The sequence below is a fragment of the Oncorhynchus mykiss genome, chromosome 16 (assembly GCF_013265735.2).
Source record: "Oncorhynchus mykiss isolate Arlee chromosome 16, USDA_OmykA_1.1, whole genome shotgun sequence".
NCBI classification, from domain to species: Eukaryota; Metazoa; Chordata; class Actinopteri; order Salmoniformes; family Salmonidae; genus Oncorhynchus; species Oncorhynchus mykiss.
Window position 1 is genome coordinate 38,772,467 of NC_048580.1, and position 23,621 is coordinate 38,796,087.

Sequence of the window (23,621 nt, forward strand, 5' to 3'; positions counted from 1 at the left end):
CTGCTGGACTCCTCCTTTACTATGTCTATGTGCTATCAAGGAACAATCCAGAATGCATTGGAAACAAGTCATTATTGACCTCATGCGGACCTTATACTCACCCGGTGTTGAACGGAGAATCTCTCCTGTCTTCTCCTCAGGACACTCCCCCGAGGCCAGCGCTGAGTTCGGCCCCCACCCCCACAATCATGAGGCCAGGCGCCCTCCCGGTGCGGCCCAGACCAGGCTCTCTGCCCCTCCACCTGGGCTTCGACGCCCTGCAGCCCACCATGCCTTCACCCACCTCTGTCATCACACCCACCCCACCATCCAACCGCACCGTATTGGGGTGAGTGACTGGTCTTCTCGCCACAAACCTGGTTCCAGATCTGAAGATGGCATAAGCAGTTCTGGAACCAAGCTAGTCCTCCGTGGGGCCTGGAGATCCAGTTAAAGATGGCTGTTAAATGCCGAATCCCACTTCAACCCTTTTTTTTTTTACAATCCCTACCCCCTAGGCCATTTATGTAGAACTGAAAGGATTGGATAAGTGTATCCTATATGGTGTAAATTCCACCTAGCCTATCAGAGGGCAAGATGAAGATTTCCAAATATATATTTTTTCCCATCAGTAACCCTCTACCTCTCTCTTCTAGCTCTCCCACAGGCCACTACCCCATGATGATGCACCTTCCCAACGGGCTCCTCCCTGGACCCATGCAGATAGCCTCTGTCATATCTGTAAGTAACCTGCTTTTATCGCTCTGCCCTTCTCTGGTTTGTTGAATTGGTTGTTGCCAATTCTGATTCAAGTGGAAGCTGACCATTACCTGGAAGCTGGTCCCCCGTAGCTCAGTTGGTAGAGCATGACGCTTGCAACGCCAGTATAGTGGGTTCGATTCTCGGAATGCCCGTATGTAAAATGTTTGCACAGATGACTGGCATTTATTCATATTATTATTACATTAGTAACAGAGTAATAACATATCAGTCAGGGAGTCAAATAATAATTAAATTGTACGCTTGCACTAGTTGTCTATAATGAGTATTAATTCACATGGAGAATACATGAAGCACTTTGAAACACTGTATGAGCCCCAACCTTGGTTGTTAAAATGTGTGTGTGTGTGTGCATCCTGTCTCTAGCTGGCCCGGCCCATACACATGGTGCCCAACATTCCCGGTATCCCTGGTCCTCCTCTGGGAGGTGGCAGCAGCGGCTCCAACTCTCCCTCGGGGTACACCACACACTCGGAGGCCAAAATGGTTAGGAACAGATGCATCTCTCTCTCTCTCTCTCTCTCTCTGTCTCTGTCTCTGTCTCTGTCTCTCTCTGTCTCTGTCTCTGTCTCTGTGTCTTTTTCTATCTTTCTCTATTAGGGATGCACATTCCTGTCAATGCTGCCATCTAACTGACCCTCATTAACCGCTTAACAAACGCTTACATTTGTTCCAAACAGTAAAAATTATGTGACCAACAGAAAATACTATGCGTTCATACAAACAACAGACATTTTTTTAAACTATTGAAACAATAGCAAGCAGGGTTTTCCATTAGCGCCGGCTGCGGCTACAGACAAATTTTCCACTTCAAATTAAGTAGACTACTTTCATTTTGCTTGTCCGTCAAGCCCTGTCTGGCTAGAATGAACGATATGCATCTTCTAGTGATCTATTGATAGGATAGGCACCTGCTGTCTGTCCCACCTCCCCGGTATAATTTGTGTGTGCTATGGTTGGTTGCAGTCAAATTTCTTTGCACGGAGGAGGGAGAGAGCATGATGCTCGTGAATTTGCACCTCCCATGTAATGTAAGTGGTAACGATGAGTCAAAATCCTAATTATTGTTTTCTGGTATCATTCATATTTCCTAGGCTTCCTTTCCTAGGATTTTGGGGCTTGCCAGACAGTGACTGTAAAGTGAGTGACTCGTCTCGTCAGCCTATCGAATCGATGAGAGAGCCATTCATTTGACTCCCTAATTTGCATAGGCTACTTTTTGGCGATTTATCTGCAGATAATTTATGAAAAGATGAAGATGGTGAATCATCACTACAGGGACAATAGGTAGTATAGGTAGCCTCATTCTGGTCCAAATATCATAATTAAGTCCCTCACGTAATCCAGGTATTAAAACGGATTTCAACAATATTCTAAAATCTATTTACCTTTTTAGTAGGGAATCAACTAAATGTATTGAACAATTATTAATTTGCCCAAGTTTATCATAAGACATGAACAGAATGCATCAGCGATTCGTATTTCTTGCAACTTTCTGAAGAGGCAATGGGAATGTCTGTGTGTAGATGGAAATGTTTCTCAAAAGCCTTCTCAATGAAATGCTAACTAAAAATTAGCCTATGCTTACCTGACAGAATCCTGTCATGATTATTTTCATCAATCCAGCAGATATTTGTTTTGCAAACCACAAACAAATAAGGGAGTTGCAAAGTGCCCTACAAAAACACCGCTAAACAACATCCTCTTGCTAGCTGCACACTTGAATAAAAGGGTAACTACACCCCAAAATAAAAATGGATCCTGATGGGGATTAAGCATTGTTGTTTGCCCTTACCTAAGGAAATATTTGTGGAGCTCGATGCAACGCCCTTAAACAATTCCCTTAGGTAAGGGGAAAAGTATTCCCTAAGGTAAGTAAACCCTTAAGGGAAACACTTAAGATGTTTTATGCAACCGGGGCCCTCAATGTGAACATTTTGACTTAATTTAAAGGGGAAATTCGCCTTAAAAAGTTGTTTGCGACTGACTTTAAGTTTAAGGAAACTGTAATGGAAAAGATGAGGGGAATATTTATTTCAATGTTTTATCCAACCGGGCCCTGCAGCTCTCGGTGTCTGACGGGTGATTGTCCTGCTCAAACTAGGCTTTTTAATGCGCGTGTGGTGCCCGTGTGATAATTAAGACGCATGACAAACTAATGAAAATACACACGTGCCAATTTAATTACACTCAGTTAAGCAAATTATCCTGTAGACCTATAGGCTCTCTGTCCCCCTTGGTCTACCCCTTCGGGTGCACCACACACTTTGAAACCAAAATGGTGAGATCTATCTCTCTTTCTGGTGCTCTCTTGCTCTTTCTCACCCACCTTCTCTCTCTCTGGTTTTTCACAATTACCAACATTTAATCCTAGTAAAAATTCACTGTCTTAGGTCAGTTAGGATCACCACTTTATTTTAAGAATGTGGAATGCCAGAATAATAGTAGTGAGAATGATTGATTTATTTCAGCTTTTATTTCTTTCATCACATTCCCAGTGGGTCAGAAGTTTACATACTGTACACTCAATTAGTATTTGGTAGCATTGCCTTTAAATTGTTTAACTTGGGTCAAATGTTTTGGGTAGCCTTCCACAAGCTTCCCACAATAAGTTGGCTGAATTTTGGCCAATTCCTCCTGACAGAGCTGGCATAACTGAGTCAGGTTTGTAGGCCTCCTTGCTCGCACATGCTTTTTCAGTTCTGCCCAGAGATTTTCTATAGGATTGAGGTCAGGGATTTGTGATGGCCACTCCAATACCTTGACTTTGTTGTCCTTAAGCCATTTTGCCACAACTTTGGAAGAGTGCTTGTGGTCATTGTCCATTTGGAAGACCCATTTGCAACCAAGCTTTTACTTCTTGACTGATGTCTTGAGATGTTGCTTCAATATATCCACATAATTTTCCTCACTCATGATGCCATCTATTTTGTGAAGTGCACCAGTCCCTCCTGCAGCAAAGCACCCCCACAACATGATGCTGCCACCCCCGTGCTTCACGGTTGGGATGGTGTTCTTCGGCTTGCAAGCCTCCCCCTTTTTCCTCCTAACATAACAATGGTCATTTTGGCCAAACAGTTCTATTTTTGTTTCATCAGACCAGAGGACATTTCTCCAAAAAGTACAATCTTTGTCCCCATGTGCAGTTGCAAACCGTAGTCTGGCTTTTTCATGGCGGTTTTGGAGCAGTGGTTTCTTCCTTGCTGAGCAGCCTTTCAGGTTATGTCGATATAGGACTCGTTTTACTGTGGATATAGATACTTTTGTACATACTTTTGTTGTTTCCTCCAGCATCTTCACAAGGTCCTTTGCTGTGGTTCTGGGATTGATTTGCAGTTTTCGCACCAATGTACGTTCATCTCTAGGAGACAGAATGCGTCTCCTTCCTGAGCAGTACGACGGCTGCGTGGTCCCATGGTGTTTATACTTGCGTACTATTGTTTGTACAGATGACCGTGGTACCTTCAGGTGTTTGGAAATTGCTCCCAAGGATGAGCCAGACTTGTGGAGGTCTACAATTGTTTTTCTGTGGTCTTGGCTGATTTTTTGATTTCCCCATGATGTCAAGCAAAGAGGCACTGAGTTTGAAGTTAGGCCTTGAAATACATCCACAGGTACATCTCCAATTGACTCAAATGATGTCAATTAGCCTATCAGAAGCTTCTAAAGCCATGTCATAATTTTCTGGAATTTTCCAAGTCATTGAAAAATGACTTGTGTCATGCACAAAGTAGATGTCGGTTAGTGGTTGAAAAGCGAGTTTTAATGACTCCAACCTAAGTGTATGTAAACTTCCGACTTAAACTGTATCTATGTATCTATCTCCCTTCGTTGCCCTTTATCCTTCGATCCCTCCTTCTATCTTGGTTTGTTTGTCACGTGACTGAGATGGCATAGTCCAGAAGCAATTGTGATAACATAAAGGAACACGTGTTTGTGTTTTTTTTTGTGTGTGTATTTTGTCCATGTGTTTTTTTAATGTTAAAATGATCCTGGTTGTCCTGTCTCCTGTAGAGGCTGAAGGCAGCGCTGGCCCAGCAGAGTTCAGGAGGTCATGGTATGGGAGGTATGGCCGGCAGCCCCATGCACCCCCAGAGGATGGAACAGAGCCAGTTACTGGTGCAGCACCCGGACGCACCCTCCCCAGTACAGCCACAGGTAGGACGACGTGGAGACATGGACACACTCTTACTCCCTCAAGCACTCACTCACTCACACACACATGCATGTTCATTGTAAAGAATACACATGAAGGCTAAACTCTCTGGCAATCAGGGTAGGGGTCAATCCATTTCAATTCCAGTCAATTCTGAAAGTAAATAGAAATTTCAGTGTACTTCCTGAATTGAAATGGAATTGACCCCAACCCTGGTGGCAGTAGAATATTATCAGAATCCTCTTGACTTGGATCTTCATGACCTGTCGTTCGTTGACATCAGTAGAAGGGCAGGGGCATTATAATTTAGGCACTGAAAGACAATTTTGTATCAGTCTTGTTTTAGGTGTTGACAATCTGACTCAAACCCTCACTCTCTCTCCCACCTCACTCTCTCTCCCATTTCCACCACGCCCTCTCCCCCCTTCCCTCCAGGTGTCTCCGGCCCAGCCTACTGGTGGTCGGCGGCGGCGTGCGGCGGAGGACGACCCGGACGACCGTCGACAGCGGTTCCTGGAGAGGAACCGGGCGGCCGCCTCGCGCTGCCGACAGAAACGCAAAGTCTGGGTCAACTCCCTGGAGAAGAAGGCAGAGGAGCTCGTCTCCATGAACGTCTCGCTGGCGGTGTGTGTGATGGTTTTCAAAGCCGCACTGTACTTCGGTCTCATCTCTCCTTTTCTCCGAACCACTTACTCATTGAAACATTTCAACCAGTTTGAAAATAGAAGATATTCGGTCCTCTTCTGGCTGTACTGGGTAGAGACAGAGTATTGACTCATTGTGTTACACAACAGCATTGACTCATTGTGTTACTGTGTTTATTCAGAATGAAGTGTCTCTCCTGAGGAATGAGGTGGCTCATCTCAAACAGCTACTGCTGGCTCACAAGGACTGCCCTGTCACCACTCTACAGAAGAAGATTGCCTACATGGGTGAGCCTGCTAGCTAGCAGCAGCTAGAAAACACATGGAAAACTCTATGTACTTTTGTAATATTATCTTATGTTGTTCTTGTCTATAACTGTTCTGTTGGATGGGGAGCGTCGTTGCACAGCTAGTTTCAGGTCTCTCGAGAGATGTTCGATCCGGTTCAAGCCTGGACTCTGGCTGGGCCACTCAAGGACATTCAGAGACATGTCCTGAAGCCCCTCTTGCGTTGTTTTGGCTGTGTGCTTAGGGTCGTTGTCCTGTTGGAAGGTGAACCTTCGCCCCAGGCTGAGGTCCTGAGCACTCTGGAGCAGGTTTTCATCAAGGATCTCTCTATACTTTGCTCCGTTCATCTTTCCCTTGATCCTGAATAGTCTTCCAGTCCCTGCCACTGAAAAACATCCCCACAGCATGATGCTGCCACCACCATGCTTCATCGTAGGGATGGTGCCAGATTTCCTCCAGGTGTGACGCTTGGTATTCAGGCCAAAGAGTTAAATCTTGGTTTCATCAGACCAGAGAATATTGTTTCTCATGGTCTGAAAGTCCTTTAGGTGCCTTTTGGCAAATCCAAGCGGGCTGTCATGTGTCTTTTACAGAGGAGTGGCTTCCGTCTGGCCACTCTACCATAAAAGCCTGTTTGGTGGAGTGCTGCAGAAGATGGCTGTCCTTCTGGAATGTTCTCCCATCTCTGCAGAAGAACTCTGGAGCTCTGTCAGAGTACATTTTGGGTTATTGGTCACCTCCCTGACCAAGGCCCTTCTCCCCCGATTGCTTAGTTTGGCCCGTGGCCAGCTCTAGGAAGAGTCCTGGTGGTTCCAAACTTCTTCCATTTAAGAATGACGGAGGCCACTGAGTTCTTGGGGACCTTCAATGCTGCAGCAATTTTTTAGTACCCTTCCCCAGATCTGTGCCTCGACACAATCCTGTCTTGGAGCTCTACAGACAATCCCTGGTCTTTGCTGTGACATGCACTGTCAACTGTTGGACCTTATATAAACAGGTGTGTGCCTTTCCAAATCATGTAAAATCAATTGAATTTACCACAAGTGGACTCCAATCAAGTTGTAGAAACTTCTCAAGGATGATCAATGGAAGCAGGATACACCTAAGCTCAATTTCGAGTCTCATGGCAAAGGGTCGTGAATACTTAAGTAGATAAAAAATCATCTAAAATCCTGTTTTCGCTTTATCATTATGGGGTATTGTGTGTAGATTAATGAGGAAACAAATGTATTTGATCCATTTTAGAGGCTGTAACAACAAAATGTGGGAAAAGGGAAGGAGTCTTAATGCACTGATGTCATCCTGACCAACTGGCCCTCCAAATACACCTCCGCTGTCTTCAACCAGGATCTCAGCGATCACTGCCTCATTGCCTGTATCCGCTACGGATCCGCAGTCAAACGACCACCCCTCATCACTGTCAAACGCTCCCTAAAACACTTCTGCGAGCAGGCCTTTCTAATCGACCTGGCCCGGGTATCCTGGAAGGATATTGACCTCATCCCGTCAGTTGAGAATGCCTGGTCATTCTTTAAAAGTAACTTCCTCACCATTTTAGATAAGCATGCTCCGTTCAAAAAATGCAGAACTAAGAACAGATATAGCCCTTGGTTCACTCCAGACCTGACTGCCCTCGACCAGCACAAAAACATCCTGTGGCGGACTGCAATAGCACCGAATAGTCCCCGCGATATGCAACTGTTCAGGGAAGGCAGGAACCAATACACGCAGTCAGTCAGGAAAGCCAAGGCCAGCTTCTTCAGGCAGAAATTTGCATCTTGTAGCTCTAATTTCAAAAAGTTCTGGGACACTGTAAAGTCCATGGAGAACAAGAGCACCTCCTCCCAGCTGCCCACTGCACTGAGGCTAGGTAACACGGTCACCACCGATAAATCCATGATTATCGAAAACTTCAACAAGCATTTCTCAACGGCTGGCCATATGCCTTCCTCCTGGCTACTCCAACCTCGTCCAACAGCTCCGCCCCCCCCCGCAGCTACTCGCCCAAGCCTCTCCAGGTTCTCCTTTACCCAAATCCAGATAGCAGATGTTCTGAAAGAGCTGCAAAACCTGGACCCGTACAAATCAGCTGGGCTTGACAATCTGGACCCTCTATTTCTGAAACTATCCGCCGCCATTGTCCTAACCCCTATTACCAGCCTATTCAACCTCTCTTTCATATCGTCTGAGATCCCCAAGGATTGGAAAGCTGCCGCAGTTATCCCCCTCTTCAAAGGGGGAGACACCCTGGACCCAAACTGCTACAGACCTATATCCATCCTGCCCTGCCTATCTAAGGTCTTCGAAAGCCAAGCCAGATCACTGACCATCTCGAATCCCACCGTACTTTCTCCGCTGGGCAATCTGGTTTCCGAGCCGGTCACGGGGGCACCTCAGCCACGCTCAAGGTACTAAACGATATCATAACCGCCATCGATAAAAGACAGTACTGTGCAGCCGTCTTCATCGACCTGGCCAAGGCTTTCGACTCTGTCAATCACCATATTCTTAGCGGCAGACTCGGTAGCCTCGGCTTTTCTAATGACTGCCTTGCCTGGTTCACCAACTACTTTGCAGACAGAGTTCAGTGTGTCAAATCGGAGGGCATGTTGTCCGGTCCTCTGGCAGTCTCTATGGGGGTGCCACAGGGTTCAATTCTCGGGCCGACTCTTTTCTCTGTATATATCAATGATGTTGCTCTTGCTGCGGGCGATTCCCTGATCCACCTCTACGCAGACGACACCATTCTGTATACTTCCGGCCCTTCCTTGGACACTGTGCTATCTAACCTCCAAACGAGCTTCAACGCCATACAACACTCCTTCCGTGGCCTCCACAGCTGCTCTTAAACGCCAGTAAAACCAAATGCATGCTTTTCAACCGTTCGCTGCCTGCACCCGCACGCCCGACTAGCATCACCACCCTGGATGATTCCGACCTAGAATATATGGACATCTATAAGTACCTAGGTGTCTGGCTAGACTGTAAACTCTCCTTCCAGACTCATATCAAACGTCTCCAATCTAAAATCAAATCTAGAGTCGGCTTTCTATTCCGCAATAAAGCCTCCTTCACTCACGCTGCCAAACTTACCCTAGTAAAACTGACTATCCTACCGATCCTCGACTTCGGCGATGTCATCTACAAAATAGCTTCCAATACCCTACTCAGCAAACTGGATGCAGTTTATCACAGTGCCATCCGTTTTGTTACTAAAGCACCTTATACCACCCACCACTGCGACCTGTATGCTCTAGTCGGCTGGCCCTCGCTACATAATCGTCGCCAGACCCACTGGCTCCAGGTCATCTACAAGTCCATGCTAGGTAAAGCTCACCCTTATCTAAGTTCACTGGTCACGATGGCAACACCCACCCGTAGCACGCGCTCCAGCAGGTGTATCTCACTGATCATCCCTAAAGCCAACACCTAATTTGGCCGCCTTTCGTTCCAGTTCTCTGCTGCCTGTGACTGGAACGAATTGCAAAAATCGCTGAAGTTGGAGACTTTTATCTCCCTCACCAACTTTAAACATCTGCTATCTGAGCAGCTAACCAATCGCTGCAGCTGTACATAGTCCATCGGTAATAGCCCACCCAATTTACCCACCTCATCCCCATACTGTTTTTATTTATTTACTTTTCTGCTCTTTTGCACACCAATATCTCTACCTGTACATGACCGTCTGATAATTTATCACTCCAGTGTTAATCTGCTAAATTGTAATTATTCGCCTACCTCCTCATGCCTTTAGCACACAATGTATATAGACTCTTTTTTTTCTCTTTTTTTTTTCTACTGTGTTATTGACTTGTTAATTGTTTACTCCATGTGTAACTCTGTGTTGTCTGTTCACACTGCTATGCTTTATCTTGGCCAGGTCGCAGTTGTAAATGAGAACTTGTTCTCAACTAGCCTACCTGGTTAAATAAAGGTGAAATAAAAAAAATACTAAATCTCTTAATTTATAGGGGATAGTGGTTGAAATAGCTGATTGTGGTTTCTGGTAGCTCGATTCCTTCTACCCTGTAGAGCAGGGACGGACAACTGGTGGCCCGCGGATCAATTCTCTCTTTTTCAGGGGGAACTCATTTGGGTTCTCAATTTACTCTAGAATAGTAGAATACATGAGGTGGAGTTTCAAAATGTGGTGTTGCATCAGCAGTTTTTCTCTTATTTTGTCAGTCACTCAAGTAGCCCATAGCAGCTAAAATGTGTTAGCTGGCCACTAGACTTACCAATCTATCTAAACTTTTAGTAATCAAGGTCGAATTACCGACCGTGGGGCCCCCATTGATTTTGATAGTCACTCACTCCGATATCATATTAAAAACGGCAAACATTTCAATCCACCCTGTGGCAAAATCTATAGTATTGCAAGAAATTAGCTCTAAAACTTCACATTACAATTGCATAAAATGTGTTAGAAAATTGCTAGGTTTTCTCTCTGCCGAATTGCAGCAAACCAAAAATGATTTTGCTTAGGGCCCCCAAAAGGCTAGGGCCGGATGTGGGTACGCAGATGAGTTCGTTTTTTTTTTTTTTTTTGTTGTGGCCTCCACCAAAGCTGCCCATCTCTGATGAAGAGTCACTCTGGTAAGCCCATCCCTGTAACACACACTGTTCTTGTGTCTTCGTCTTACAGGAGAGGACAGTCCTATGAGAGACATGTCAGAGCCCACCGGCTCCCCAGCCCCTGTCATCCAACACAGCTCCCTGCCCAGCCCCTCTCCCTCCTCGGGCCCCAACGGCATGGGCGCCCGGGCGGCTGCCGAGGCCATGGCCATGTCCGTGCTGGCTGGGATGGGTCAACACCAGCAGAGGAGAGGAGAAAGGGATGGAGGGAGAGATGAGAGGGATGGAGGGAGAGACGGGAGGGATGGTCCCTCCTCCCACGTCATCATGGCCACACAGTCGCACCACTCTGCCAGATGATGAGCGTATCACACAACACGGCCCGGGACTCTACGGCGACACCACCCCACACGGGCAGGAGGAGAGTGGAGGAGATAGTTTAAAAAATATATATATATATACATATAAAAAATAACTCCTCTCTTCTCAGGTGACCAGAAGAGTAGGAAGGAAACATTGTCTTACATCAGATAGCGTGACAATTCCGCCTCAGAGCGTTGCGAAGGAGTGACGCGACCTGACGTAAGACAATGGGAGGAGGAGGGACACCCGAAGAAATAATCTCTTCCTACTAAAATGAAACAAACTCCTCCTTCTCTTTCCCCCTGCTGTGGTTGCCATTTTGTGTCAGCCATTTTGTCTCAGGCCTGGAGCCTTGCTGGAGCTCAGCAACAACAGCCTTCTGGGAATGGACTGGGACAATAAGAGAGAAAGAGCTTCATGTTCTGTTCACTATGCCATAGACAACATACAGGGGCTGGACTCCACACCCCTCTACCCCCCCCCCCCCCCCCCCAAAATCGCCCTACAACCCTCTTGCCTCACCCTCAAGCACTTATGAACTTCACTGAACTGTAGGACTGCATAGCATCTTCCTGAGGGTGGTAATGGTCGTTGTGATAAACTCATCACTCAGACTTTTAATTAACAAATACAGGTAACACACGGTCAAACTCACACAACGCACGTGCACATACTAGACATGCATATACACTCAACGTAAACATTGCATTGATTCACATTTGTTGTTGATCACGTGAGATACCAAAACACTGAGCACTGCAGGGGTCCATATTATTGTAAGAAGGGATTGTGGCCTTGCTCTCCGGCACATGTTGACATGTTTTATTCACACACACCAAGATGATTGACGCTCCGAATCCAAAGATGCATTGTTTTTTTTATGCTTTCATTGTCAAGATGGTCGGATCCAATATTTTAAAGTTGGTCTGTTTTCCTGAATCCCTAGTAGTTTGTAAGTGGTTTCATTTTGAGCTTCTGTGTCAGTCGTTCACAAAAGTGGACCTCATTTATAGCCTTTTATGATACGTTTTAATAAACCGTGTGTGTTTTTATGTACAGCAGAAAATAGCAATTTGTTCTTTCAATATCTGATACACTAAGATCCGGTTTGGTAGCATGTGACATATTCTTTTTATTAGCATTTTAGTTGTGTTCCTGTGCAGCTTTCTTTACGTTAACGGCACATTTATTTGCAGCTTGGTCCATAGCGAACCAAATTGTGTCTTTGGTTGTCACTGAAGCCGTGAGACAGAAACAGAAAGCTAAAAGTAATAGATTCACTGTACACCGTCATTTCTAAATGACTTATACACGTATTATACACAGACATTTCTTCCGGACTACTTCCCCTCTCCTCTGTAACCATTTCCTCTTTCCCATGCAATGTTTGTATGTATTAGTTTCTAAACGTTTACCATCTTTTATGACATCTTAGCTGGCAGAAAGCTTTTCTTCTAATGGTTGTCTGGCTTGTCTATCTGGCCTTTCTCTTGTCTTTTTGTGGTACTGTAGCAGTTCATCCTTGCTGCTTTCTGGAGTGGAATGTGCTGCGCTTTAGTCTCTCTAGGTCGTGTTCATTAGACACCAAACGGAACAAAAATGGACTGAAACGATGAACTACCTGGATCTGTCCAATAAGAAATGCTTATTTTTGTTTGCCATTACAAAACGTTCTGGAATGTTTTTTTTTTTTTGGGGCGCCCTAATGAACAGGACCGTTGCTGCTCTTATGACTATCCAAAACAAAGCCGTGTTCCCCTGGAACGTTTGTGTGTCTACAAACGGCACTGACACATGAACAAACATGTAACCGAACTGTTATACTGTGGATCAGCACTCACTCAGTGACAGCTCCATCTCTGCTCAACACACACACACACACACACACACACACACACACAATGTGTTCGAAAACAATTTTGCCTTAAAGAATCACTTTTGTGCCTCCAAAATACCCCTCAAAGACGATTGAGTTGCATGATAAAACCTAATGCTTCTGCCTTAGGAAGAAAAAAATATATAATTGTCTCAGAAGTTAAAAGCCATTCACAAGGAGTAACAATATATTAATTAATTGTATATGCTGATTGTATAGAAGATGCCTTCAAAAAAATCAGGAGTAAAATGGCACCACACTTCACCACTGCAGTCACCACACTTCACTGTTGGGTGAGAATAATGCTGCCATCTAGTGGAGTATGAGGAACTTCACCTTCTCACAAGGATGGGAATTGGACATGGACCTTGAGGGAATTTCTTTCAGAACTCCTGTGGCAGTCTGGGAACAGTTTCAATTCTTCAGGGATCCCCTTTTTTGAACAAAGTTTTAGACATTTTGTTTTAGAAAAACAACTCCTAAACAAGGGATAATCTTGTTGTTTTGCATTTGTATGTAACTTCCCCCACAATCCATCTGAAAATGTATGCAACAAATTGCAGGGTGTATTACTGCAGAAGTAACTAGAGTATCAGTCAAAAAAACACAAGGACATGTCTAAAGGCACTTAAATATGCAGGTTTATCATTCATTATGTGTTTTGTTTGTGTTTGTATATACTTTGGTTTAATTTGAATACTTTCAGTGACATCAAAAGTTGGCTGTTTTGTCTTGATAATGTATATTATACATAATGGGCTTGTTTCTAGCATCCAGATTTAGCCTGGTTCTAAACTTTAAAGCATGTTCAACAGACATGCGCAATTGAAAGTACTTAGTCCAATAAGGATTGCTACTCAGTAACTACTTGACACATCTCACAAATGACTGAACATCTTTGTTCTACGCCTACAATCCCAATAGTAACCAGGGCTCTGGTCAAAGTACTGCACTATATTGGGGATAGGGTGTGATTTGGGATGCTACCCAACAATGACAATCCCATTGGTGACCCTGTATGGCATTGTGTAGTACTCTGAGCCCGACGCTATAGTTGGCTAGCTGTCCCTTATTAATAGACGATTGTTCATATGAAATGGTAAAAAAAACCAAAAAAACTTTATTTAGCTTTCATGTTAGTTGATCTTGTCATTGGCACTTTGTTTCTTCTAGATTTTGGTCTTTGGTATTTTCTTTATTGCGTGCTATTGTTTGTCATCAGGACTATATACAAATACGCTGGCATAATAAACGCTTCTATTATATATTTTTGTGTTGTAATGATGAGATATAGAAATGAATTTGTATTAGAACATTGATTTATTTTATGTAACCGTTATGTAACTGTTTGTATCAGCCGGACTGTGCCGGAACCAGAGAGTTAAAATCATGATTCTAATTCGATGGCTGGAACTCTGCTCTGTCTGGAACTCTGCTCTGTCTGGACTGCCCATAACTCACAAACCAACTAAGTTATTGTTGCATTGGTTTCATGGAAATCAATGTTTTTTTTAATTATAAATATTTCAAAATATTAACCGTTGTTGTGAACAAGTAACAGAATTGTATAAGAAAAATTAACAATTTTATGTATGAGAAGACATTTTGACAGTTGCTATTAGTTATTTGAATTGTTCATTCGCACAGAATTGAACTAATCATTTCTGAAATTGTCCTTTTATTGTACTGTACATCTGTACTATATGAATATATTTACTTTCCCATGCATGTCCAAGTGGAACTACTATGAACACTTACAGTGCTGCGGATTTAATTAAACAAAAGGACCTAATGGATATCAACCGTTTCTGAATCATTTGATTCAGACAATTTCACACAATAGATCTGTCTGCTTGTTTTACATGGTCACTTCATAGGTCAATGCAGAATTCAGCAATCAATCTCTGTACTAAAGATTTTTGTCCAACTAATAATGTGCAATCTGTGCTGTATCTTATCTTGTGATCACCCTAGATACATACATGCATGCCAGTGTTGCCACCTGTAACAGCATCAGTTATTTACTGAGGAAAATAATGATCGAGCCAATAGTCAACATCAGGGATAAGTGAAAAATGGGGGGACACGGTACCAGTTGAAAGTTTGGACACACTTACTCATTCAATAGTTATTTTTACTATTTTCTACATTGTAGAATAATAGTGAAGACAACTGTGAATTAACACATATGGAATCATGTAGTAACCAAAAAAGTGTTAAACAAATCAAAATATATTTTATATTCTTCAAAGTAGCCACCCCACGCATTCTCTCAATTAGCTTCATTAGGAATGCTTTTCCGACAGTCTTGAAATAGTTGTCACTTATGCTGAGCACTTAGCTGCTTTTCCTTCACTCTGCAGTCCAACTCATCCCAAACCATCTAATTTGGGTTGAGGTCAGGTGATTGTGGAGGCCAGGTCATCTGATGCAGCACTCCATCACTCTCTTTATTGGTCAAATAGGCCTTTTACACAGCCTGGAGGTGTGTTTTGGGTCATTGTCCTGTTGGAAAAACAAATGATTGTCCCACTAAGCAAAAAACAGATGGGATGGCATATCGCTGCAAAATGGTGTGGTAGCCATGCTGGTTAAGTGTGCCATGAATTCTAAATAAATCAGACAGTATCACCAGCAAAGTACTATCACACCTCCATGCGTCAGTGTGGGAACCACAAATGCAGAGATTATAACAGAACATGGCCAAGATGTTCAAATGTTCATAGATGACCAGCAGGGTCAAATAATAATCACAGTGGATGTCGAGGGTGCAACAGGTCAGCACCTCAGGAGTAAATGTCAGTTGGCTTTTCATAGCTGATCATTCAGAGTATCTCTACCACTCCTGCTCTCTCTAGAGAGTTGAAAACAGGTCTGGGACTGGTAGCACGTCCGGTGAACAGGTCAGGGTTCCATAGCCGCAGGCAGAACAGTTGAAACTGGAGCAGCAGCATGGCCAGGTGGACTGGGGACAGCAAGGGGTCATCAGGCCAGGTAGTCCTGAGGCATAGTCCTAGGGCTCAGGTCCTCCGAGAGAGAGAAAGAAAGAGAGAGCATACTTAAATTCACACAGGACACCGGATAAGACAGGAGAAATACTCCAGATATAACAGACTGACCCTAGCCCCCCGACACAAACTACTGCAGCATAAATACTGGAGGCTGAGACAGGAGGGGTCGGGAGACACTGTGGCCCCATCCGACGATACCCCCGGACAGGGCCAAACAGGCAGGATATAACCCCACCGACTTTGCCCAAGCACAGCCCCTACACCACAAGAGGGATATCTTCAACCACCACCTTACCATCCTGAGACAAGGCCGAGTATAGCCCACAAAGATCTCCGCCACGGCACAACCCAAGGGGGGGTGCCAACCCAGACAGGAAGATCATGTCAGTGACTCAACCCACTCAAGTGACGCACCCCTCCTATGGACGGCATGGAAGAGCACCAGTAAGCCAGTGTCTCAGCCCCTGTAATTGGGTTAGAGGCAGAGAATCCCAGTGGAGAGAGGGGAACGGGCCAGGCAGAGACAGCAAGGGTGGTTCGTTGCTCCAGTGCCTTTCCGTTCACCTTCACACTCCTGGGCCAGACTACACTCAATCATAGGAGATGAGTCTTCAATAAAGACTTAAAGGTTGAGACCGAGTCTGCGTCTCTCACATACTGTAGGTAGGCAGACCATTCCATAAAAATGGAGCTCTATAGGAGAAAGTCCTGCCTCCAGCTGTTTGCTTAGAAATTCTAGGGACAGTTAGGCCTGCTTCTTGTGACCGTAGCGTATGTGTAGGTATGCACTGCAGGACCAAATCTGAAAGATAGGTAGTAGCAAGCCCATGTAATTCTTTGTAGGTTAGAGGTAAAACCTTGAAATCAGCCCTTGCCTTAACAGGAAGCCAGTGTAGAGGCTAGCTTGTTATGGCTGCAATCCCAGTAACGGGATCGATATGACAACTACTAGTGAAAATAGAGGGCGCCAAATTCAAACCACAGAAATCTCATAATTACAATTCCTAAAACATACATGTGTCTAATATCATTTTAAAGTTAATCTTGTTGTTAATCCCACCAAAGTGTCTGATTTCAAATAGGCTTTTCAGCGAAAGCACAACAAACGATTATGTTAGGTCTCCACCAAACCACAATAAGCACAGCCATTTTCCAGCGAAATATAGCATTCACAAAAAGCAGAAATAGAGATAAAATGAATCACTAACCTTGAATTATCTTCATCAGATGACACTCATAGGACTTAATGTTCCACAATACATGCATGTTTTGTTTGATAAAGTTCATATTTATAGCAAAAAATCTGAGTTTACATTGGCGTATTAGATTCACTAGTTCCAAAAACATCCAGTGATTTTGCATAGCCACATCGTTTCAACCGAAATACTCATCATACATGTAGATGATAATACAAGTTTTACACATGGAATTATAGATATACCTCTGCTTAATGCAACCGCTGTGTCAGATTTCAAAAAAAGTTTATGGAAAAAGCTACCCATGCAATAATCTTAGACGGAGCTCAGAACAGTAGCCAAATTAGCCACCATGTTGGAGTCAACAGAAACCAGAAAATACATGAGAAATGTTTCCTTACCTTTGATGAACTTCATCAGAATGCAGTCCTAGGAATCCCAGGTCCACAATAAATGCTTGATTTGTTCGAAAATGTCCTTTATTTAAGTCCAATTAGCTACTTTGGTTAGCGCGTTTGGTAAACAATTCCAAAGTCACAAAGCGAGTCCACTATAATGTGATGAAATGTCCAAAAGTTCCGTAACAGTCAGTAGAAACATGTCAAACGATGTACTGAATCAATCTTTAGAATGTTGTTTACATATATCTTGAATAATGTTCGAACCGGAGGATTAGAATGACTTCAGATGACCGGTGGAACGCAGGTCGTTCCCCTGTGAACGCGCATGGTGAAAGAATGGTCAACTCGTGGCACTGGTGACTATTTCCTGTCTCATTCCACTCCCCTTCACATTAGAGTCATCAGACAAAGTTCTATTGACTGTTGACATCTAGTGGAAGGCGTAGGAAGTGAAAACGCATCCATATCTCGCTGTAATTTCAATGAGAGCTTGGTTGAAAATCTGCCACCCCCAGAAAAAAGACAAACAGAAAGTGGAATTTCTCAGGTTTTTGCCTGCGATATGAGTTCTGTTATACTCACAGACATAATTCAAACCGTTTTGAAACGTCAGAGTGTTTTCTATCCAATGATAATAATAATATGCACATATTAGCAACTGAGACTGAGGAGCTGGCTGTTTACAATGGGCACCTTTTCATCCAAGCTACTCAATACTGCCCCTGCAGCCATAAAAAGCTAGCACTGGAGTAATATGATACATTTTTTGGGTTCTAGTCAAAATTCTAGCAGCCATGTTTAGCACTAACTGAAGTTAGTAGTCTAACCTAGAAGTATTCTAATCTAGAAGTGACAAAAGCATGGATACATTTTTCTGCATCAATTTTTAACAGAAAGTTTCTGATTTTTTAAATGTTACGTAGATGGAAAAAAGCTGTCCTTGAAAGAGTCTTGATATGTTCCTCAGAAGAGAGATCAGGGTCCAGAGTAATGCTGAGGTCCTTCACAGTTTTATTTGAGAGGACTGTACAACCATCAAGATTAATTGTCAGATTCAACAGAAGATCTCGTTGTTTCTTGGGACCTAGAACAAGCATCTCTGTTTTGTCCGAGTTTAAAAGTAGAACTTTTGCAGCCATCCACTTCCTTACGTCTGAAACACTGGCTTCCAGCGAGGGCAATTTTGGGGCTTCACCAAGTTTCATTGAAATGTACAGCTGTGTGTCATCCGCATAGCAGTGAAAATTATTATTTTTCTGAATGACATCACCAAGAGGTAAAATATATAGTGAAAACAATAGTGGTCCTAAAACGGAACCTTGAGGAACACCAAAATGTACAGTTGATTTGTCAGAGGACAAACCATCCACAGAGACAAACGGATATCCTTCCAGGGCCTGCCAGGTGGCGCAGTGGTCTAAGGCACTGCATTGCAATGCTAGCTGTGCTTCCTGGTCGCAGCCATATTATGGACTTGGTCTTTTACCAAATAGGGCTATCTTCTGTATACCAACCCTACATTGTCACTGTTTGGCTCAAACGCATTAATTAAGATGGAAAGAAATTCCACAAATTAACTTAACAAGGCACACCTGTTAATTGAAATGCATTCCAGGTGACTACTTCATGAAGCTGGTTGGTTTTGGTTACTACATTATTCCATATGTGTTATGTCATAGTATGATGTCTTCATTATTATTCTACAGTGTAGAAAATAGTACAAACAAAGAAACCCCGGAATGAGTAAGTGTATCCAAACTTTTGAATGGTAGTGTATATCAGGGTTTTCCTGGCTCAAAAACAGGCTAAGGTGGTAACTTGCGTGGTCCGTCATTGTGCCATTCAGCCTTCACAGCTACCTGACTCTGACCCTCCCAAATTAAGCTCAATGTAGTACATTTTTGCCAAATTTTTGGTGGCTCTGGAAATCAACAACATGGCCACCTTAAAATGTTATTTATATTCTGGTTAGAGCCTGTTTGCGCTGTTCTGTGAAGTGAGTAGTACACAGCGTTGTATGAGATATTCAGTTTCTTGGCAATTTCTCGCAATAGCCTTCATTTCTCAGAACAATAATATACTGACGAGTTTCAGAAGAAAGTTCTTTGTTTCTGGCCATTTTGAGCCTGTAATCGAACCCACAACCGCTGATTTTTATTTTATTTTACCTTTATTTAACCAGGTAGGCAAGTTGAGAACAAGTTCTCATTTACAATTGCGACCTGGCCAAGATAAAGCAAAGCAGTTCGACAGATACAACGACACAGAGTTACACATGGAGTAAAACAAACATACAGTCAATAATACAGTATAAACAAGTCTATATACAATGTGAGCAAATGAGGTGAGAAGGGAGGTAAAGGAAAAAAAAGGCCATGGTGGCAAGGTAAATACAATATAGCAAGTAAAACACTGGAATGGTAGTTTTGCAATGGAAGAATGTGCAAAGTAGAAATAAAAATAATGGGGTGCAAAGGAGCAAAATAAATTAATAAATTAAATACAGTTGGGAAAGAGGTAGTTGTTTGGGCTAAATTATAGGTGGGCTATGTACAGGTGCAGTAATCTGTGAGCTGCTCTGACAGTTGGTGCTTAAAGCTAGTGAGGGAGATAAGTGTTTCCAGTTTTAGAGATTTTTGTAGTTCGTTCCAGTCATTGGCAGCAGAGAACTGGAAAGAGAGGCGGCCAAAGAAATAATTGGTTTTGGGGGTGACTAGAGAGATATACCTGCTGGAGCGTGTGCTACAGGTGGGAGATGCTATGGTGACCAGCGAGCTGAGATAAGGGGGGACTTTTCCTAGCAGGGTCTTGTAGATGACATGGAGCCAGTGGGTTTGGCGACGAGTATGAAGCGAGGGCCAGCCAACGAGAGCGTACAGGTCGCAATGGTGGGTAGTATATGGGGCTTTGGTGACAAAACGGATTGCACTGTGATAGACTGCATCCAATTTGTTGAGTAGGGTATTGGAGGCTATTTTGTAAATGACATCGCCAAAGTCGAGGATTGGTAGGATGGTCAGTTTTACAAGGGTATGTTTGGCAGCATGAGTGAAGGATGCTATGTTGCGAAATAGGAAGCCAATTCTAGATTTAACTTTGGATTGGAGATGTTTGATATGGGTCTGGAAGGAGAGTTTACAGTCTAACCAGACACCTAAGTATTTGTAGTTGTCCACGTATTCTAAGTCAGAGCCGTCCAGGGTAGTGATGTTGGACAGGCGGGTAGGTGCAGGTAGAGATCGGTAGAAGAGCATGCATTTAGTTTTACTTGTATTTAAGAGCAATTGGAGGCCACGGAAGGAGAGTTGTATGGCATTGAAGCTTGCCTGGAGGGTTGTTAACACAGTGTCCAAAGAAGGGCCAGAAGTATACAGAATGGTGTCGTCTGCGTAGAGGTGGATCAGAGACTCACCAGCAGCAAGAGCGACCTCATTGATGTATACAGAGAAGAGAGTAGGTCCAAGAATTGAACCCTGTGGCACCCCCATAGAGACTGCCAGAGGTCCGGACAACAGACCCTCCGATTTGACACACTGAACTCTATCAGAGAAGTAGTTGGTGAACCAGGCGAGGCAATCATTTGAGAAACCAAGGCTGTCGAGTCTGCCGATGAGGATGTGGTGATTGACAGAGTCGAAAGCCTTGGCCAGATCAATGAATACGGCTGCACAGTAATGTTTCTTATCGATGGCGGTTAAGATATAGTTTAGGACATTGAGCGTGGCTGAGGTGCACCCATGACCAGCTCTGAAACCAGATTGCATAGCAGAGAAGGTATGGTGAGATTCGAAATGGTCGGTAATCTGTTTGTTGACTTGGCTTTCGAAGACCTTAGAAAGGCATGGTAGGATAGATATAGGTCTGTAGCAGTTTGGGTCAAGAGTGTCCCCCCCTTTGAAGAGGGGGATGACCGCAGCTGCTTTCCAATCTTTGGGAATCTCAGACGACACGAAAGAGAGGTTGAACAGGCTAGTAATAGGGGTGGCAACAATTTCGGCAGATAATTTTAGAAAGAAAGGGTCCAGATTGTCTAGCCCGGCTGATTTGTAGGGGTCCAGATTTTGCAGCTCTTTCAGAACATCAGCTGAATGGATTTGGGAGAAGGAGAAATGGGGAAGGCTTGGGCGAGTTGCTGTTGGGGGTGCAGTGCTGTTGACAGGGGTAGGAGTAGTCAGGTGGAAAGCATGGCCAGCCGTAGAAAAATGCTTATTGAAATTCTCAATTATGGTGGATTTATCAGTGGTGACAGTGTTTCCTATCTTCAGTGCAGTGCAATGATGCTCCAGATACTCAACTAATCTAAAGAAGGACAGTTTTATTGCTTCTTTAATCAGGACCACAGTTTTCAGCTGTGCTAACATAATTGCAAAATGGTCCTCTAATAATCAATTGGCCTTTTAAAATTATAAACTTGGATTAGCTAACACAACGTGCCATTGGAACACAAGAGTGATGGTTGCTGATAATGGGCCTCTGTACGCTTATGTATATATTCTTGTTGCCACAAGAAAAGGGCCACCAGTAAAGAACAAACACCATTGTAAATACAAGCCATATTTATACTTATTTATTTTCCTTTGTGTACCCTTAACCATTTGTACATCGTTGCAACACTGTATATGTACAGTGGGGCAAAAAAGTATTTAGTCAGCCACCAATTGTGCAAGTTCTACCACTTAAAAAGATGAGAGAGGCCTGTAATTTTCATCATAGATACACTTCAACTATGACAGACAAAATGAGAAGAAAAAAAATCCAGAAAATCACATTGTAGGATTTTTAATGAATTTATTTGCAAATTATGGTGGACAATACGTAATTGGTCACCTACAAACAAGCAAGATTTCTGGCTCTCACAGACCTGTAACTTCTTCTTTAAGAGGCTCCTCTGTCCTCCACTCGTTACCTGTATTAATGGCACCTGTTTGAACTTGTTATCAGTATAAAAGACACCTGTCCACAACCTCAAACAGTCACACTCCAATCTCCACTATGGCCAAGACCAAAGAGTTGTCAAAGGACACCAGAAACAAAATTGTAGACCTGCACCAGGCTGGGAAGACTGAATCTGCAATAGGTAAGCAGCTTGGTTTGAAGAAATCAACTGTGGGAGCAATTATTAGGAAATGGAAGACATACAAGACCACTGATAATCTCCCTCGATCTGGGGCTCCACGCAAGACCTCACCCCGTGGGGTCAAAATGATCACAAGGACGGTGAGCAAAAATCTCAGAACCACACGAGGGGACCTAGTGAACGACCTGCAGAGAGCTGGGACCAAAGTAACAAAGCCTACCATCAGTAACACACTACGCCACCAGGGACTCAAATCCTGCAGTGCCAGATGTGTCCCCCTGCTTAAGCCAGTAAATGTCCAGGCCTGTCTGAAGTTTGCTAGAGAGCATTTGGCTGATCCAGAAGAAGATTGGGAGAATGTCATATGGTCAGATGAAACCAAAATATAACTTTTTGGTAAAAACTCAACTCGTCGTGTTTGGAGGACAAAGAATGCTGAGTTGCATCCAAAGAACACCATACCTACTGTGAAGCATGGGGGTGGAAACATCATGCTTTGGGGCTGTTTTTCTGCAAAGGGACCAGGACGACTGATCCGTGTAAAGGAAAGAATGAATGGGGCCATGTATCGTGAGATTTTGAGTGAAAACCTCCTTCCATCAGCAAGGGCATTGAAAACGAAACGTTGCTGGGTCTTTCAGCATGACAATGATCCCAAACACACTGCCCGGGCAACGAAGGAGTGGCTTCGTAAGAAGCATTTCAAGGTCCTGGAGTGGCCTAGCCAGTCTCCAGATCTCAACCCCATAGAAAATCTTTGGAGGGAGTTGAAAGTCTGTGTTGCCCAGCAACAGCCCCAAAACATCACTGCTCTAGAGGAGATCTGCATGGAGGAATGGGCCAAAATACCAACAACAGTGTGTGAAAACCTTGTGAAGACTTACAGAAAACGTTTGACCTATGTCATTGCCAACAAAGGGTATATAACAAAGTATTGAGATAAACTTTTGTTATTGACCAAATACTTATTTTCCACCATTATTGGCAAATAAATTCATTAAAAATCCTACAATGTGATTTTCGGGATTTTTATTTCTTATTTTGTCTGTCATAGTTGAAGTGTTCCTATGATGACAATTACAGGCCTCTCTCATCTTTTTAAGTGGGAGATCTTGCACAATTGGTGGCTGACTAACTACTTTTTTGCCCCACTGTACATAATATGACATTTGTAATGTCTTTATTGTTTATCTTGCACAATTGGTGGCTGACTAACTACTTTTTTGCCCCACTGTACATAATATGACATTTGTAATGTCTTTATTGTTTTGAAAC

General features: G+C 43.5%; 1 protein-coding gene across 6 annotated transcripts in view; it reads left to right on the top strand.

The window, feature by feature from the left end:
• The window catches only part of atf7a (activating transcription factor 7a), a 47,652-nt gene extending 35,811 nt beyond the window's left edge, over positions 1-11,841 (top strand). For all 6 annotated transcript variants that reach the window (XM_021565785.2, XM_036946805.1, XM_021565784.2 and 3 more), the window contains 7 exons: positions 141-328; positions 636-720; positions 1,126-1,245; positions 4,774-4,917; positions 5,351-5,539; positions 5,742-5,847; positions 10,493-11,841. In XM_021565785.2, coding sequence (XP_021421460.1) covers positions 141-328; positions 636-720; positions 1,126-1,245; positions 4,774-4,917; positions 5,351-5,539; positions 5,742-5,847; positions 10,493-10,782 — 1,122 coding nt within the window. In that variant the 3' untranslated portion in view covers positions 10,783-11,841. The remainder of the gene's footprint in view (positions 1-140; positions 329-635; positions 721-1,125; positions 1,246-4,773; positions 4,918-5,350; positions 5,540-5,741; positions 5,848-10,492) is intronic.
• Positions 11,842-23,621: the final 11,780 nt, after the last annotated feature.